General features: G+C 45.7%; 1 protein-coding gene across 1 annotated transcript in view; it reads left to right on the top strand.

Moving 5' to 3' along the window:
- Window positions 1-19883, top strand: part of LAMB4 (laminin subunit beta 4) — an 80630-nt gene that overhangs the window by 41569 nt on the left and 19178 nt on the right. The window contains exons 16-25 of the mRNA XM_045030359.1: window positions 2519-2640; window positions 3554-3674; window positions 4753-4930; window positions 9295-9438; window positions 10225-10456; window positions 11842-11999; window positions 14047-14271; window positions 14679-14899; window positions 18486-18582; window positions 19494-19869. Coding sequence (XP_044886294.1) covers window positions 2519-2640; window positions 3554-3674; window positions 4753-4930; window positions 9295-9438; window positions 10225-10456; window positions 11842-11999; window positions 14047-14271; window positions 14679-14899; window positions 18486-18582; window positions 19494-19869 — 1874 coding nt within the window. The remainder of the gene's footprint in view (window positions 1-2518; window positions 2641-3553; window positions 3675-4752; window positions 4931-9294; window positions 9439-10224; window positions 10457-11841; window positions 12000-14046; window positions 14272-14678; window positions 14900-18485; window positions 18583-19493; window positions 19870-19883) is intronic.

The following is a 19883-nucleotide window of genomic DNA, read 5'->3' as shown; positions in this document are numbered from 1 at the left end:
CAAAAACCTGCCATGTGCTTCATAGTGGCCTGTAGAGGGGAAGTAATTATGCATCAACAGGCTCTGATAACCAACCTAGCACTAGGACAAGGGTCCGGTTACCAGACCCACTCATGCACCACAGCTGGTTAGTGCATATGCTGCCACAGGCAGGCAGCACATGCTAGCTAGGAGCACACACTGTGACTGTCCTTCTGAGAGGGCAGCAAAGGGTTCCCCTTCCCCCCCCACACACACATATGTGTTCCCTTGAGGCGAGAGGATGGAGAGGGAAAGAGGCCAAGAGAGAGCAGTGAAGGAGAGAGGAGGGGGTATGTGGGGTGGATGGGGATGCAGGGGGAGGCAGAAGGCTACAGATGCAGGAGGATGTGGGGGTCACAGGGGTGTATAGGGACGTAATGGGAGTGCAGCAGTGTATGGAGGTGAATAGGGTGCAGGGCTGTGGGGGTGAGGGACATAGGGGTAGGAGGTGGAAGAGCACTGTAGGGGTACAGGGCTGGGATGGGCTGGGGAGGGATACAGTGAGGGGTATGGGGGTGTGGGGAGTTGGGGAGGGATACAGTGAGGGGTATGGGTGTGCAGAGGGGTTGGGACGGAGAGGGATGCAGTGATGGGGGTGCAGGGCTGGGGGGGAGGAGTTGTCCAGATCCAGGGGTGCTGGGGCCAGCGGCAGACTCAGGAGGACTGTCCCAGGCTGGGGTCGGGGGCAGTGCTGCTGTGGTGAAGGCGGTGCTGTGGTGCTGCCGGGCCAAGCCTGCCCTCAACTCTCCAAGCCTGCTGGGCTGGACTGGGTGCTGGGTTCATCTCGTTCTCTTCCCATCTCCTCCAGCAGCCCCATTCCCAGCACTCGGAGATGGGTGCCAGCAATGGGGCAACAGACCTTGGTTCACCACAGGGCATGCACCACAGCTCGAGCCCAGCCACAGGAGGAGCATGAGGAGGAGAAGAGGGCTGGCAGCAGTGGGAGAGGCGTGCGCCACGACCCCTCAACAGCCACCTGCTGCGTGCTCGCAAGTCACGCTAGTTCGTCCCCTGCCCTGACCTGGCCAGTGGGAGCTGTGCCTGTGGGCGGAGGGCAGGGCAGCATGCAGACCCCCTGGGTCACCCCTAATCCTAGGAGCCAGACATGCCAACTGCTTCCCAGGAGCCGCACGGCACAGAGACTAGCAGGGAGCCTGCCAGCCCCGCTGCGAGGCGCAGCCAACCGGACAGTCAATGGCCTGGTCAGCGGTGCTGACTGGAACTGCCAGGATCCCTTTTTGACTGGGTGTTCGGGCTGAAAACCGGACACCTGGTCACCCTAGTGGAAGGGCAGGGGGAGGGGCTGGGGGCGAGAGAGCTGCGCCGAAGGAGCTGCCACCCCATGTTCTGCTCCTTTCCCTGCTGCGGTTCTGAAGTCTCGGGCACAGCAGGAGGAGGACAGAGCCCTCCCGCCCCCCACCAGGTAATGGATCATGGGAAGGGAAAAGGGAGAGCATGGGGCTCGGGGCTGGGGGCGGGGCAGGGAAGAGTCACATGGACAGTCACGTGGGGAGGCCACATGTCCCCTTTAGCTGGTGCACCTCCCCCCGTACCGGTCAGAAATGGATTCTACTTACACCACTGACCCCACATGATCCCCCTGCACCACATACCATTGTCATTCATAAAACAAAACAGAACCAGAACTGGGGAGTATTTTCTAGGCAGACCTCACCCTCCAGAATTCCTGATCTGTGTCCCCTGATTTGACTTTGTCTTGTGCCCACATGTCTGACACATGAAAAATGCATAATCATTTTAGATGTGATTAAACCATTGGCAATTATTCCTATAAACCGCATGTGAGTTGCTCATCTGTACATGGCCCAGCAGAACATCCTTTTTTCCTTCACTTCTCAGATATTTACAGTAACAACACCATTCAGGTTATCAGTTATGACTGTTCTACTTTAAACAGTTTACTAATCTACATCAAGATCCACTCCTGTCATTCTGAGTCAGGCAAAACTCCCATTGATTTAGAGTGCAAGAATCGGCTCTGGATGAATCTGTGATTTTGTATTGTGCTGCTATGATATAAATTTTCCCAGGTAAAGATTTAGACAATTCATTTAGAATGTTAAGAATCTCATTACAAAGTTATCTCAGTTCATTTTTACTTACTAGCAATTTGAGCAAAGTTATGTGCTGAACTCTGTATTATAATCTCTTGGGACATATTCTTAACTGGTGTAAATGGGCACAGCTCCACTGACTTTATTGGAACTATACCCATTTTCACCAGTTCAAGAGCTGACCCTCCATTTCTAACTTCTTTGGCTTATACAAACCATTGTTTTTCTCTTGTACTTTTCAGTAAAGAACATTCTAAAAAATATCATGTAATGAACAAAAAGGGAACGTGGTGGTTATTACTGCAATATGTTATCGTTTAGCTTGGCTCTCAGTAACATTGGCAGGTTGATGTGCATGTGAGAAAAAGAGAATTTGTCAGGTATTTTTGAAAACTGTCACAACTTTCTTCCCAAATGTATAGTCTTTAGAAGACTGGATAGGAAGTATTGCGGTCAACCCCTCTGGTGCTTTGACAAGTGATCGCTGCAGAAACAAGGCACTTCTGCAAGAGCCACACGCATTGGCTCTGCCAGCTACAAAGAGGTGAGGATGTTACCTTCTTTACAACTCTAAATATTCAGTGTTCAAATGCTCTTCTCAAAGATGTTTTGTAGCAAAGAATATGAATGGAATATACTCAGAATTAGAACAGGGCATGTGGCCTTTCACATTGCTGCTACACCAAAGTACCGGACAGCATTAGGATGCAATCTGAGGGCCTGATGCAGCAGTCCTGACTCTGGCAAAACTCCACATAAGTCAAAGGTTTGCCTGAGTAAGGAATGCAGGCCCAGCTCCTGACAGTGACCCTTTTGGCTATGGGACCAATAACTCAGACACAATGTTGGGCATTAGAACCTACCTCATTAAAGAGATGAAATATTGGCCAAGAGACCCCAATTTTCAGAACTGCCTTAAGGTTTTTAACTTGCACTTCCATAGCTAACAGAAGGAAACAACTTCAGTTTAATGTCTCAGCCAAAGAATGGTAGGAAGTGCACAAATGTGAATAATGAGTTACACAAATATCCTCAGAATGACCAGGTGAACACTGCTCATGGCAGATCCAGGACTGGGATACCAGCAAGAAATAGAATGTTTTTAAAAGTTCATCGTCTTAAAAATCACTCTACAGTGAATCATTACAGTGACCGAATGGTTGTCACTTATTTCGATGAAATTAAGCCACCAAACAGATTATTATTTATTATTTGTATTATTGTCCTACATAGGAGCCCCAGTCAGTTGCATACTCCTCCATCTCAAACTCCCACAAAGGATCTAGTCTCTCCTGACCATGTGTATGTATCTCCCATTGATAATAAGGCATGTGAACACAGAAGACTTATCCAAATCTTTGTTTACATCCTTTAAATATTTTCTGAAGCAAATACTTTATACTTATTAACTTTCTGATAAAGAAACATTGACTCCTGTATTTATTCCTTCTAAACAGAATTGCACTTCTGCATACTCCTGTCTGCTTAGACCCAGGAGTAGAGTATTTTGTAGATGTTTATTTATCACAGCCTTCTGCCTCTGATCCAAAGACTATATCATACATCTTGATTGATTCAGTAAGTAATCGTGTTACATACTTCCTTTTAATAATATTTATACCTGTTTCACTCTCCTTGACAGAGGTATATTCAAAATATTTTGTGAACAGCCTTTAGAACTCTTATTTTAACCATTTAAAATCAAATTTTAGCAAAAAAAATCAGAAAAGCATGCTTGTGGTTACACTAATTTGTATTGGGTGTACATATTTTCATGTTCAAATACAGATTTGTATTTGTGTACTAATTTCTGTGTCTGAATATTATAACTGTATGTCCAGACACAGTAACTGCACATTCTACTAGCCGGTTGGTTGTATAATTGATCATTTGTTCGTTTACTGACAAAGTGCAATCATTAGTAGGGTAAATGCACACAGGTCTTTGTGCACAGCTTTTCTAAAAAATCTAAGCTAATATGTGTGATCCTCATGGAAAATCTTGGATGTGTGTAGAGATGGATCCTGGAGTTTGGATCTAAATCTAGATCTGAATTTTCCCAGAAGTGTTCATATTTGAGTTTTGGAATGGTTCATTGCAGAGCTGGGAGTCACACTTGAAATTCATATCCAAACTTTTCCCAAGTTTCAAGGAAGTTTGGAGGTGGGTATTTGGTTTGTGCTCATTTCCAGATAAAATTTTAAAATACTTTAGCATTAGTTTCTCTGGTAATCTTCGTAAAACTGAGTTTGATGGGCGGGGGAAGGGGGGGAGAATGACCAAGTTTGGACTTCAGTTCTTCAAACTACTTTTCTCTCTTTCAAAAATGCATGTACAAATGTTGACCAAATCCTGCCTCTAGATTCATAAATGCAGCTACCGCTGACTTCAGCAGCAGTTCTGTACAAACCTCATTCTGAGGACATACCATTATTTGGTTTTCTAGATATATATAATGCAGACTCATTTATCTCAAAATCTAGGGCAACACCCAAAACTTTAGAATCAATGTGGATTTGGGTGCTGGAACAGTAAAATGGAACTCTAGCAATGGCTGAGCTCAGGGTTTCCAACCATGAAGTGCAGAGTTGAAGTAGCAGAGTTCGGTAAACTGTAGTTTTCTGAACACCCTTTCCTCTCTTTGTCGACTCCAAAGCTTGGACTTATTCCCAGAATCAGTTCAGTGGAGAACCTGTGCAGTCAAAAAGGTCTAGATGAGTACCAGCAGTATCACTGCGTCGAAATTGCTTCAGAAGTTGGACCTCATATTCTACCTGAAGTGTGTGCAAGGCTCATAGTGAGCATGTCAGCTCGTATTCACAATGGAGCAGTTCGTAAGTATCTGTACTAACAGCATGGTATAGACACTTCCACCGATGGTCGACTTTACATCAGTGATTCTCAAACTTTTGTATTGGTGACCCCTTTCACACAGCAAGGCTCTGAGTGTGACCCCCCTTATAAATTAAAAACACATTTTTTTATATATTTAACACCATTATAAATGCTGGAGGTGAAGTGTGGTTTGAGGGTGGAGGCTGACAGCTCGCGACCCCCCCATGTAATAACCTCACGACCCCTTGTGGGGTCACGACACCTAGTTTGAGAACCTCTGGTTTACATGCTCTCGGTAGAATATTATTATAGGCGTGCGCTATATCTACGTCGCTATAAATAGATAATAAATACAGTGCCAATAGATGGCACTCCAGAGCATGTTGCATAGTTTCCTGGTTTTTGTAGGACTAATAAAACTTGTCGTGCCCTGCACATGGCTTCCTCTAGCAGCTGTTTGCATCAGCACTGAACAAATATGACGGTCTCTCTCTTACAGCACAAAAACATTAAAAATGACAATACTTGTGGTATCTTTAAAGATCACTGTAACCGCCCTATTCTGACATGATTCTCAGTATAAAATATGAACTCTTTGGCCTTTTTAATGACCTAAATTGGGAGAGATTTGGGGACTCTTAGTTCCTGAGGCAATGAGGCTTGGTGACCTCAGCAGCCCCATGTAAACAAGTTCTTTGAATGGAATGGCCTCAGAAGCAACTATATGGTGGTTGCATGTGGGCAAAGGGATACTCTAGGAAAAGGTAAAGTAACTAGTGGCTACAGGCAGGGACAGATTAACACAGGGACTTTAGGGGCTGCAGCCCAGGGCCTCAGGCTAAGGGGGGGCCCGGCGCAGCAGGGCTCAGGCAGGCTGCCTGCATGCTGTGGCCGCATGCCGCTCCCAGAAATGGCCAGCTGCTGGCACATCTCTGCGGCTCCTGGTGGCAAGGGGGGAGAGGTAGCTCCACATGCTGCCTCCACCCCCAGCACTTTCCCCGCAGCTCCCATTGGCCAGGAACCAGCCAATGGAAGCTGCAGAGGCAGTGCCTACGGGCGCTGGCAACAAATAGAAACATGCTGTCCCCCTCCCCTCAGGGGCGCGCAGAGACGTCCCACATCTGGCTGCTTCTGGGAGCAGCATGGGCTATGACAGGCAGGCAGGCAGCCTTCCTGAGCCCTGCTGCACCACTGGCTGGAAGCTGCCTGTGGTAAGTGCCTCCCGGTCAGAGCCTGCACCTCGTACCCCTTCCTGCACCCCAACCCCCTGCCTCAGGTCAGAATCCCCTCCGGCACCAAACTCCCTCCCTGATCCAGCACCCCTTCCTGCACCCCAACCCCCTACCCCAGGTCAGAATCCCCTCCTGCACCAAACTCCCTCCCTGACCCAGCACCCCTTCCTGCACCCCAACCCTCTGCCCCAGGTCAGAATCCCCTCCTGCACCAAACTCCCTCCTTGACCCAGCACCTCTTCCTGCACCCCAACCCCCTGCCCCAGGTCAGAATCCCCTCCTGCACCAAACTCCCTCCCTGACCCAGCACCCCTTCCTGCACCCCAACCCCCTGCCCCAGGTCAGAATCCCCTCCTGCACCAAACTCCCTCCCTGACCCAGCACCCCTTCCTGCACCCCAACCCCCTGCCCCAGGTCAGAATCCCCTCCTGCACCAAACTCCCTCCCTGACCCAGCACCCCTTCCTGCACCCCAACGCCCTGCCCCAGGTCAGAATCCCCTCCTGCACCAAACTCCCTCCCTGACCCAGCACCCCTTCCTGCACCCCAACTCCCTGCCCCAGGTCAGAATCTCCTCCTGCACCAAACTCCTTCCCAGAGCCCACACCCCTTCCTGCACCCCAACCCCCTGCCCCAGGTCAGAATCCCCTCCTGCACCAAACTCCCTCCCTGACCCAGCACCCCTTCCTGCACCCCAACCCCCTGCCCCAGGTCAGAATCCCCTCCTGCACCAAACTCCCTCCCTGACCCAGCACCTCTTCCTGCACCCCAACCCCCTGCCCCAGGTCAGAATCCCCTCCTGCACCAAACTCCCTCCCAGAGCCCGCACCCCTCACCCTCTCCTGCATGCTGCACCCCAACACTCTGCCCCAGCCAGAAGCCCCCTCCTGCACCCAAACTCCCTCCCAGAAAGAAACCAATATAGCAGTTGTTCTAAGGGAAGAAGGAGGCTATTTTGAAATAACAATTATATTCTGCATGTTTTAAGACTGAAATGTAACCACAGAATGGCTTTATGTTAATTAAAAGGCAAGTTTAGTATAGTGTTAATAGCCTCAATGCCATAATTGTGATCATTTTGTTTTAAATTAGGAAAAAGACTTGTGTACAGGGCTCCCACAAAATCTACTAGCCCTGGGCCCACAGGAGAGTTAATCCGGCCCTGGCTACAGGATCTGATTTGTAGCAGTCATGGGTTTACAGCAGGTAGAGCATGCAATCAAATGCTGGCCATGTAGTGTGAGCTGTGAATGTTTAGCGCCACTGGTCAGGGTAGCCACTAGGGGACATATAGTAAGACAGTTGTGCATTTACCCCCACATAGTGTCTTGTAATCTCAACATGCCCTCCTGTGCCCATAGCAAACTTGAAAGAAAACAAGTTTTTTGGCAATTGCTGCATTATCAAAGTGTGGTTTTGATTCCTGATTATCACTGACATAGTATACTATTTATTTTCTTTTGATGCAATACTGGACTTCAGTTTCAATGTGTCCTTGGATTTCCGGTTGTGTATTTGCTCTTCTGTGAATTATACTTGAATTTGTCTATTCATCTCTGTGTCGTTGTTGCTCTTGAGGGGATGGCTATCAGAAAAAGAGAGTTAATGACATTTATTATTATTACTATTTATTATTTGTATTATTGTAACAACTGCTTGCTTACACGCTATAAAAGTCATAGTTTCTATTAATGGGAAACCACGGTATCTATGCTATCCTTTCCAAAAGGCTTGTCACAAATATGGCTGGAAAAGCTAACATGTTTCAGTTTTCATCAGCAATAATTTTCCAGCTCTTCATTACTTTTAAAAAAATCAGTAGTGATTATATTCTAGGGCCTCAATCCTGGAAACACTTATGCACAGGCTTAACTTTGTTACCGTGAATAGTTATATTATTTTCAATGGGATTACTCATGGCAGTAAAGTGACGCATATGTGTAACTGTTTGTTTGCATGATCAGAGCCTAGGATTGGTGCCCAACTGCCATCCTTTCACCCACACTGCCCTGTCCAACTGTGGCAGCAGCCAAAAGACTCATAAATTTGAGCTGAAACAGTGATTCCTAATCTGGTGGCTGCTAGCAAGTGCTGCGAAAATACCCACAAGTCATACTTACCCTGTCTTGCTCAGTACACTGAAAAGTATTGTGTGCCCTTCAAACAAATGTCTTATTGCTTAGAATGAGCAACCCAGTTCAGAAAAAATAGGCTCAAAATATCACCCTTTCTTCAATCTAAACCAGAAAATATTTCTGCCATTTTAAAAATTCCTTGCCATTCTGTGGGTGGCTGTGCATGTGCGTTCGTGCATGCGTATCTGTGAAAGAGAGAAAGATTAATTCTCACACATAGAGCTAGTTGAATAATGGGGAAAATATTCACAAGTAATTTATACACAACTGACAGAAAAAAAAATCATCAAATAAATTATCTGCTACATATTATTCCACCATGTATAGTGTAGGTTAAATTATGAGGGAAAAATTGTTGCATCCCATAAAATGAGCATTGCAGCTAGGGCCTACAAATGCTATTAAGGTGAACAAAAATGTGAACATTCATCAGGTACATTACTTGCCACAAATAATTCACTCATGTCTACTCTGCTCTCCCTGGTGGTAGCCAGGACATAAAGCAGAATTACCACAAGCGATGTAATTATCAAGGTATTTCATTTTTTTTTTTTGCTGAATCATAATGATTTATGATTTGCTATTACCACCTCCATTAGTTGATGTTTGTAAATGGATTTGTGAGCATGTTCAAAGTCCAAACATTAGCAAATCTCTCTTCAAAAGTATTATACCTTAACCAAACACGTCAAACTTTGAGCATATTTATATCTGGATCCAAATTTTGCAACATCCTGAACTTTACAGATCCAGATTAGATCTTTAAGGCTCGTGTTGATGACTGGTATAAGATCATCATTAATGTAACATTGTCAAATAGTTCAAAGCACATAATTTGGTGGCAGATAACCCCCCTGTTTGTGGGACTCAGACTCTGCTTTGTTCAATTAGCACGTCTCTGGTAACTCTGAGTATAAAACCTGCTAAGGAGGGGGAAAGCATGAAAATAGTTAACTTCATTTTTCATTATGTGTGTGTGAATTTTTCTTGCCAACAGCATGCAAGTGCCATCCAGAAGGGTCCCTGAGCTCCAGCTGCAGTCAACTTGGAGGCCAGTGTCAATGTAAGCCTAATGTTGCAGGCCGCTGTTGTGACAGATGTTCTGCAGGAAGTTTTGGTTTTGGTTTCCATGGATGTTACTGTAAGTACTAAACAGTGAACATTAAACGGTGCTTCATATAAAAGCAAACTGAATCTTTACCCATCCCTCCAAGTGAACCTCATTTGAGATTCAAGGAGCACAATTAGCTTTCCTCCCAACCCCCACTTCCATATGACTCTGCACTTTCTGGCTCCTGCTGGGAATGGAAATGGAAGTGCTGAAAAAATTATTGCTCTGATGGTAATTCCAGCCTGACTGGAAACAGACAATTCCAGAAGACTTATTAGAAGGCTCTTCTCGTGTGATTCACAGCCCGCTTCTGGAGGCCAAAGAGGTTCAGATAAGCTTATGCACACCAAACTTTTGGGGGATTTCCAGCCACTGACATGCATGAACCTACAGTAATAAAATAAAAAATCATCTCTGACCCCTTACAGCCCTTTCTGCACATCTAAGCAGGGGCGGCTCCAGGCCCCAGCACGCCAAGCGCGTGCTTGGGGCGGCAAGCTGCGGGGGGCGCTCTGCCGGCGCCGCGAGGGCGGCAGGCAGGCTGCCCTCGGCGGTTTGCCTGCGGAGGGTCCGCTGGTCCCGCGGCTTCGGAGGACCTCCCGCAGGCACGCGGGATCAGCGGACCGTCCACAGGCAAACCACGGAAGGCATCCTGCCTGCCGTGCTTGGGGCGGCAAAATTCCTAGAGCCGCCCCTGCATCTAAGTGAAGCCACATCTCAGTCTTATGGCCTCAGATGGTGACCAGTTTCAGGAAAATACATTTAGAATTTAGCTGATCCATAACACGGCATCTCCTTTTTCTTGTGTTTCTCTAGCATGTGAGTGCCATCCTCAAGGCTCAGTGAGCACTTTGTGTGATCAGCTGACAGGACAGTGTTCATGCCGCCGAGAGGTTGATGGTCGATGCTGCGATCGGTGCCTGGCTGGGTATTTTGGGTTTCCCAACTGTCGCCCGTGTCCATGTAATGGCTACGCAGAGCTTTGTGACCCAGTGACTGGTGCATGCCTTAGCTGCAGCGGGTTTACAACTGGAAGTAGGTGTGAAAGGTATGCAAGGGCTGTCATCTAGAAAGTGTGTCTGAATGTTAGTGAATAGCTTGATATGCATCTTTTGGTGTGAGGCAATGTCATTTCAAACCTTCAGAGCTGGGTAGCTGGGAGTGGTGGTTGCTGGCCGAGGGCCCAGCTCTGAAGGCAGCAGTGCAAAAGTAAGGGTGGCCATACCACACCATCCCATGGTGCTGCTGGCGGCGGCACTGCCTTCAGAGCTGGGCTCTCGTCCAGCAACCTTTCATCCACCGCTCTCCGGCAGCCCAGCTCTGAAGGCAGCACTGCCGTCAGCAGCAGCACAGAAGTAAGGGTGGCAATACTGCAATCGTCCGGCAATAAGCTTGCGACTCCTGCACAACCCTCTTTTGGGTCAGGACCCCTACAGTTACAACACCCTGACGTTTCAGATTTAAATATCTGAAATCATGAAATTTACAATTTTTAAAATCCAGTGACTGTGAAATTGACCAAAATGGACTCCAGCACCTGGTAGGAGGCATTCAGCACCTCACAAGATTGAGCCCTCAGTATCTTGATGCATGTGAAAGGTGCTGCATATATCTTAGAATTGTGAATCCTACCAATTATTAAAAAAAAAATTCCAAAACAATAGTTCTCAGTACTTGTTCTCATACTTTGTGTTTGCAATAATCTTTGAGGAGCCTAAATGAACAGTTCTCTGTCTGCTGGTTTGTAGCTTTTCCATATGAATGACAAATTATTTCCCCCATGTGTTTCTAATGGGGCTGGAAATAGTTCTTCTTTTTGTCTGTTCTTGCAGCAACAGAAGTGATGTCAGTATAATTCTGGAACAGTAATAGGGTTGGTTGGCTGATTAGTTTAGTTTGGCTGAGTCATCTCCGCCCATTCAGTTTAAGGAGAACTTCCCTTTGAATTCTATGGGGAGTTCTGCTAGAAAATGGTTTAGACAATATGACCCTTAGGCTATTTGTTGATTTCTGCTGGTAGACTAGCTGTCTTAGAAGTAGCAGAGCAAAAATATGGTGGGTCCTTTATAAATAACAGTTACTCAGTGTATCAGAGATGGTGTGGGAAATTTAAAATATATACATTTAGAAAATGTTACATTACCAATTAGACTAAAAGGGTCTCTGAGGAGGTGGATGATTGAGCCAGAACTATTTGGCAATGCCCCTTTAACAAAAAATGTGTAATTTGCTCCGTGTTTGGGGAATACAGCAGCGATTCTAATTCCTTTAATCTCTTCAAGCCTGGACACTTCTGTACCAAATAATGGGAGTAGCATTATATTGACAAGTGCTGTCATATTTTAAAACATGAACCAAGCTATCGACATGGACTGAGAGGCATATCTGTCACGAGGATTGTTTAATGTAGCTCTGTGGTGACTGTTTTGACAGGTGTGTCGATGGTTATTATGGAAATCCTCTCACAAGAGACCCTTGTCGCCCATGTATGTGTCCAGAGTCACCTGCAAGCAGTAGATATTTTGCACATTCCTGTTACCAAGATCCTCACACTTTGCAATTAGTCTGCAATTGTCTTGAGGGCTACTCAGGTATGAAACATATAGTTTAATTTTCATCATATTACAGTTCTTAAGGAAAGATTGAAAAATTACAGCCAATTCCCACCCATCTGCTCAACGATAGAGTGGAATAATGAAAATAAGGTAGATAAATAAGGCTAGTGTCTGGTTTATTGGGACAGAGGGGGAAATCATGTAGTAACTGACCACCCAGAGAAAGCAATAGTTCTGCAATTAATGTTCCAACAAGCAACTAAGGAAACCAGAAGAAACCCAAGAAAACTGGACTCAGTGAAGCAAATTAATCTATTTCTACTTTCATTTATTACTGGATAAACCTATTGTCTGTCCTCCTATTAACTCCTTATGCATTAAGGCTCAGATTTGCGAAAGTGTGCTGCAATATCGGCTGCTCAATCTGTGACTCTTAGGGCAGATCCTCAGCTAGTGTAAATTGTCATAGCTCCACTGAAGTCAATAGAGCACAGTTTACACTAGTCAATAGAGCACAGTTTACACTAGCTGAGGCTCTGCCCTTTCGGACCCCATTTTCAGTGCTGCTGAGCTAACGTCAATGGGAGTTGCAGGTGCTCATCCTCTCTGAACTAAACAAGCCATGGATACCCAAAAACTGAGGCACCCAAAGTAGTGAACTGTTTTGAAAATGTTGGTTTAAAATGCTGCCCCATAAGAGAAAACCTCTTTATATGTGAGTTTTGACCTGATCTCTCAATCACCGCAGGGTTTTTTCTTACTTCTAACTATTGTTTTGCAAATGGGTGGTTTCGTTCTGGGTTATTTTACATGTTGCTGTTTTTGTAGCAACTTGACTCTATTTCTTAGGGTTTGGCTACACTTGCAGCTGTACAGCGCTGGGAGTTAAAGCTGTCGTCGTACAGCTGTGTAGGGAAAGCACTGCAGTGTGGCCACACTGACGGCTACCAGCACTGCAGTGTGACCACATTTGCAGCGGTGTTGGGAGTGGTGCATTATTGGCAGCTATCCCAGCGTTCAAGTGGCTGTAACATGCTTTTCAAAAGAGGGGGGTGGGGTGGAGTGTGACAGGGAGCGTGGGGGAGAGAGAGAGAGTGGATTTTTGGAGCTGACACTGTGTCAGCTCCCTGCCTTGCAAGTTCCGACCCCTTCCCCCACCCCTCTCTCACTCACTAAATGCAAATAGCCTTCTTTGTTTTTTTCCTCACAGACCAGATAAGTAGCTGCTCCGAAACGGACACCCCCCCGCCCGCCACGCTGTTTCTCTCCTCAAGCAAACACTAGCTGTGGACATTCCAAAGGAATCCCCCTGCCTCTGCTCATTCACTGCAAACAGTAGCTCTGTTTGTTTTTTAGATAAGCAGCTCCGGGAGCCCCGAGTTCACAACAAAACAAAGAGAGGCATCACAACAAACAAAGAGTGTTATCTTTACTTAAAAGCATTATGGGAAGGTTCCGGAAGTCAGTTACAGCGTAGTAAGATTAGTCACTGTTTACACTGGCACTCCAGCACTGCAGCACCAGTGCTGTTCTCTTTATTCCTCTCGTCGAGGTGGAGTACGTGTAGCGCTGTAGCCAGGGAGATACAGCGCTGTATGTGCCTTGCCAGTGTGGACAGGGAGTAAGTTACAGTGCTGTAAAGCCACTGCCAGCGCTGTAACTCTCAAGTGTAGCCAAGCCCTTAGTGTCAAATTAGTCTTAATCTCCACGGGGGAAATGAAAGTGCTTTTCCATTCCTTTGTCCATCAGAATGAAACCAGCTATTTTTGTGAGATGGAAAAAGTTACCTTAAATGAATGCTTAAAACAGAAAATAAAGTTAGCTGGGACTTCCTTGGTAAGAGATGTTGTGGTGGGGAGGGCTGCACATTTCCAGCCTCTGGCCAATGTGGTACATGTAATATTAACCTACTGTACAACTCAAATGCAACAATGTCCAATTGGATAATATAAGGTTACTTGAGAAACTCACATCTAAATCTAGGTTATCACAGGCAGTAGGAATTGTCAAACAGTTTTGTCAAAAGATGATTTCATTTGTGTTCCTAGCACTCAGCAATTGATTTTGCCTTCCTTTCTGGCAGGCAATCGGTGTGATGAGTGCCCCAATGGGTTCTATGGGAATCCAGGAAGACCAGGGGCTCAGTGTTTGCCATGTTCCTGCAATAATAATATTGATGCGACAGATCCAGAATCTTGTAACAAGGTTACAGGAGAATGCTTAAAATGTTTATACAACACACATGGACCAAACTGCCAGTTCTGCAAACCAGGTTACTTTGGGTCAGCATTTCTTCAGAACTGCAGAAGTAAGTAAACAATTCAATTGCAAGTAGATATTACCACCAAGAACTAAGATCTGCCTTAAAGAAATCATGGTACACAGAGGAGTTGGCTTTTGCAGGGCTGATAAGACACATGATTGAAACTGAGCAATTTATATAACACTATCTTCAAAGTGCTGAACAAATACTCATTAATTGTGTTAGCACTGTTAGTTAAATTGCCATTCCTAGTCATTCTTCAAGATTTCCTCCCAGTGTATATGGCTCATATGAGAGAGTCCACTATGAAATGAGATGCAGTACAGTTCTATGCTCTAAGAAAAGAAGCAAAAACTTGTTCCCTTCACACAGAAACAAGAATTAAAGTTATTAAATGTATTTTAAACATTCTCTTATTTTACCCAATATAATAACTGGCATTCTCTTTCCAGGGTGTACTTGCAATTTTTCAGGTGTGAACCCAGCAATATGTCCACCTGGAGATGGAGTTTGCCTGTGCGACCGAAAGACTGGAGTATGCCCTTGCTTACCTAATGTAATAGGTTCTACCTGTGACCAGTGTGCTTCTGGCTACTGGAACATGTCTCATGGAATAGGATGTCAATTCTGTGACTGTAACCCAAGAAACTCTCAAAGTAACCAGTGCAATCAGGCAAGATAACGACTCTGCTAGATGGGAGATGTAATGTCTGAAGTTACAGGGACATTTTGAAAGGACACGGTCAAAGAATTGCTCATAAATTATCAAAATCTTTTGTTTTTCTCATTGTTAATAACAATTTCTTAGACAATTTCTTAGCTTTCTTTGAAGCTGTCACAAATTAATTTATCTTTTTTTTCTGTTTGGGTGCATCATATAATACATGCTGTTTTGTTATGGCAGGTTTGCTCATGAACAATGAGCTCTTTACATTCATGTATCTTCCTGAAATGGAGCACTGAAGCATTTTGTGTGGAAATGGCACACAAGGACTATATGCCTTTATAAGTGTGTGTAAGGGGAAAGAATTAGTCAAATTTTGAACTCAACGGCAACCTTGACAGTGTCCTTTTAAGTATTTATTTGCATGTGGTAGTAACTAAAGTCATGTTGTTGTAGCCAGGTTGGTCCCAGGATATTAGAGAGACAAGCTGGGTGAGGTAACATTTTTGACTGCAGAGGTGTTAAAGGGCCACTTCACTTTGAATGGTCTCTCACAATATGTTAACTACTTGTGGCTAAACAATCCGTTCCACCTCCCATTTTGCTGTGACCACTGGGAGTACCTTTCCCCGAAGTTGGTCCAATAAAAGATATTGCCTCACTCACCTTGTCTCTCAGACTGAATTCATGTCATTTGTTTATATCTTATCATGAAATGAGTTATGTTTTATCATATTTAATCTATATGTACTTCATAGGGCTCAGGGGGGTCTGGAAAAATCCAAAGTTTTTCCAAGGCTGAATCTGTGGTTGAAATTCTGATCCCTTTGAAATCAGTGGGAGTTTGGCCACTGACTTCCATGGCAGTGGGATCTTATCTAATTAAAAGAATTTCAGATTTTATTTTATAAGAGTTTTCTGTTTGTTTGTTCTTTAGTTTAATTGTTGGAATTGTAATTTTTCCTAGTCAAATTAGATCTTAACCTTTAGATAGTTAGTACAGATTTCACCAGTTAATTTAATCAGGTGAATTTTATTGTTTGAATTCCAAAATATGTTTTCTGGGATAATTTGAACAATATAACCTTGAGATTCTAAGTTACAGTTAATGTATCCTGAAACTGGGATCTAAAGATCAGTAGTTTAGCCTGGAAGGAATAAGAATTTGATTAAGCAAATTTGCTATATATAACAGAAAAACCCTGTCTCAGATGGGCAGAAAATAGCCGGGGATAGCTGAGTTTAGGAGCGTCTACCATTTATCTTCTCAGAGGTCAATAATGAGGTCTGGAACATGTGAAATCCTTCATCTCAGTAAACTAAGGGCATTTCCATGCATCTATTTTGTTTTCACTTCTGCCAAGGTTCCTCCCCCACTCTGAACTTTAGGGTACAGATGTGGGGACCTGCATAAACACTTCTAAGCTTAACTACCAGCTTAGATCTGGGTTCGCTACCACCATCCAGATTCCTCAGTGTCTGGAACACCCTCTTTCCCCCCAAAACCTTCCCCTCCCTGGGTAGCTTTGAGAGGCTTTTTCACCAAGTTCCTGGTGAACACCGATCCAACCCCTTGGATCTTAACACAAGGAGAATTTAACCATCCCCCCTCCTTTCCAGGGCCGGCTCTAGCTTTTCTGCCGCCCCAGGCAGAAAAGAAGAGCGCCGCCCCTCCTCCCCCCGAGCGGCGCCGACCGCAGCCCGAGCCCCCGCCCCCCGAGCAGCGCAGCGCCGCCCTAGCCCCCCCCCCCCCCCCAGGGAGGCGGCCCGCAGCTGGCTACCGGTTCGTCTGGAGGGTGGGGGGTGGCCGCTGCCCGCAGGAGAGCAGCGCGAACAAGCTGAGGAGCGGCCCCTCCTCTGCAGCTGGGGCAGGGTCGCGCTACCAGCTCCGCCTGGGGGGGGGGCCCTTACTGCGGAAGAGCGGCGGGAGCTGGTAGCGCGGCCCTTCCCCAGCTGCAGAGGAGGGGCCGCTTCTCGGAGTGCACCGGCGGGGACAAGCGGAGGAGAAGCGGCCCCTCCTCTGCAGCCCGGGCAGGGCTGCGCTACCGGCTCCCGCCTTTCCGCGGTAAGCAACCCCCCGCCCAGGCGGCGCCGGTAGCGCGGCCCTGCCCGGGCTGCAGAGGAGGGGCCGCTTCTCCTCCGCTTGTCCCCGCCGGTGCACTCCGAGAAGCGGCCCCGCCTCTGCAGCCGGGGCAGGACCGCGCTACCAGCTCCGCCTGGGGGGTGGGGGTGGGGGTTGCTTACCGCGGAAAGGCGGGAGCCGGTAGCACAGCCCTGCCCGGGCTGCAGAGGAGGGGCCGCTTCTCGGAGTGCACCGCAGGGCTGCGCTACCGGCTCCCGCCTTTCCGCGGTAAGCAACCCCCTCCCCTCCCCTGGCGGAGCTGGTAGCGCGGCCCTTCCCCGGCTGCAGAGGAGGGGCCGCTTCTTGGTGTGCACCCGCGGGGACAAGCTGAGGAGCGGCCTGTCCTATGCAGCCGGGGAAGAGCTCCCGCCGCTCTTCCGGTAAGCGGGCACATACATGCCCGTCATTTCGCCGCCCCCTAAATTTCGCCGCCCTAGGCACCTGCTTGTTTAGCTGGTGCCTAGAGCCGCCCCTGCTCCTTTCCCCCACCAATTCCTGATGAGTCCAGATCCAATCCCCTTGGTTCTTAAAACAAGGAAAAATCAATCAGGTTCTTAAAAAGAAAGCTTTTAATTAAAGAAAGAAAGGTAAAAATCATCTCTGTAAAATCAGGATGGAAAATACTTTACAGGGTAATCAGATTCATAGAGCCCAGAGGAACCCCCTCTAGCCTTAGGTTCAAAGTTACAGCAAACAGAGGTAAAATCCTCTGAGCAAAAAGAAACATTTACAAGTTGAGAAAACAAAAATAAGACTAACAGGCCTTGCCTGGCTATTACTTACAAGTTTGAAACATGAGAGACTGGTTCAGAAAGATTTGGAGAGCCTGGATTGCTGTCTGGTCCCTCTTAGTCCCAAGAGCGAACAACCCCCAAAAACAAAGAGCACAAACAAAAGCCTTCCCCCCACCAAGATTTGAAAGTATCTTGTCCCCTTATTGGTCCTTTGGGTCAGGTGTCAGCCAGGTTACGAGCTTCTTAACCCTTTACAGGTAAAAGGATTTGGTGTCTCTGGCCATGAGGGATTTTATAGTATTGTACACAGGAGGGCTGTTCCCTTCCCTTTATAGTTATGACAACTTCCATCTGTGTGATTTCCCAACTTTTAACCATATGTCACTAAGCAGCTGGAGCATGGTAACATTTTTTGGGAGATTTGGGCCAATCCTGTAACTCATTCTGTTTTTAAAAAAGCATGTGAACAATCCCACTACATCCTTTGTGCAGCTGTATGTCATAAATCACAGTGAAAAAAATATATCTATTGAATTAAATGTTTATTCAGTTGGGTCGTGCTATTTCTTCCAAATCATATTCCTGAGACAAGGTGGGTGAGGTAGAATCTTTTATTGGACCAATTTCTGTTTACCTCACTCACCTTGTGTCTCGAATATTCTGGGACCGACACAGCTACAACAACACTGCATACATAATCATATTGCTGGCAGTTGTTTACTGAAGGCTGTCTTTGCAGTTCACAGGCCAATGTTCATGCAAACCAGGCTACAGTGGAAGACATTGTGATGAATGTGAGGAAAATTACTTTGGTGATCCACGGATGCATTGTATTTGTAAGTATTATTGGAGGGGGGGATGTACTGTATCAGAAATCACAATATTGTCTTTAAATGTTAGCCCTTCATCTGAATATAGCAGACAAGACATATAAATAGAGAAATAGTTTTGATTTAGCTTTTGTTCTGGAATATGGATTAAAAACCATTACATAATATTTATCATGTTTGTCACCTGTAAGATTATCATAGAATCATGGAAATTAGGGTTGGAAAAGACTTGTTGGATCACCAAGTCCATGTCTATGCAACTCCAGCATTGTTCTCTATGGAACATTTTAGAGCATTTTGACTAGTCTAGTTTAAATGACCCACAAGGTGTGGCATTTAGCCCTTCTCTAAGGAGATTATTGCCCAGCCTGACAGATCTCACTGTCAGATAATAGTAGTATATAATGGTGCATAAAAGAAACCTGTAATACAATGGTTCATAAAGTTTTGCCAGTATAAACCCATTTTAGTGAATTATTTCCTTCCAGGATCCCAGACAGCATGGGGGACACAATTTTGTAGAGCAAAATGGTGTTGTCCATACATTGTGACCTCACACACACTGTACATGCGAGGTCACGCTGTGAGGAGCGAAATGGTAGGGATTGCCACAACCCCATCGGCTGATGATGCAACCCCCATTTGAAGTCGCAACCCACAGTTTGGGAACTGCTGCTGTAGCAATTATTTGTATAAAAACTGTGTTTTGCTTATTGTGATCAACATTGCAATAGTGTTTAGGACTAACTCCCTTAGGTGCCTTTGAAAATCCCAGCCTACATGGTCCAACAGCGATAGTGTCAATAAATGGCAAAAAATGTTTATTTGTATTGAATTGTGTCATCTTTCATGTTTTATCCCTATAACTTAACTAACAACTAAAAGAAGCAATGTCATGTTCCTGCCTCCCTCTGCAGCATGTACGTGTAACGACGAAGGAACTCGCAAACCTGAGTGTGACAAAGACACTGGAGCTTGCAACTGCCGCATTGGTGTCACTGGAAAGCTCTGTGATCAGTGTGGTCGAGGCTTCAAACAAGAATTTCCCACATGCTCTCGGTGTCACCTTTGTTTTGATCAGTGGGATAATGAAATTACTACCCTATCTCAAACTCTTCAGGGGTTAATGAGATTTGCTGCAAATCTAGAAGATAAAAGAGACACAAGGCCCAGCTGTGATATGCCCTTCAAAGGCTTAGAAGATAAGATTTCTGAAATAGAAAGAATTTTAAAAACTCCTGTTCTTTCACTGAAGACATTCTTAAACATCAAGGATTTTAATGGCTACATTCGGTAATATTTTCTCT

Source organism: Mauremys mutica, chromosome 1 (genome assembly GCF_020497125.1).
Source record: "Mauremys mutica isolate MM-2020 ecotype Southern chromosome 1, ASM2049712v1, whole genome shotgun sequence".
NCBI classification, from domain to species: domain Eukaryota; kingdom Metazoa; phylum Chordata; order Testudines; family Geoemydidae; genus Mauremys; species Mauremys mutica.
This window is presented reverse-complemented; position numbering and strand designations above follow the sequence as displayed.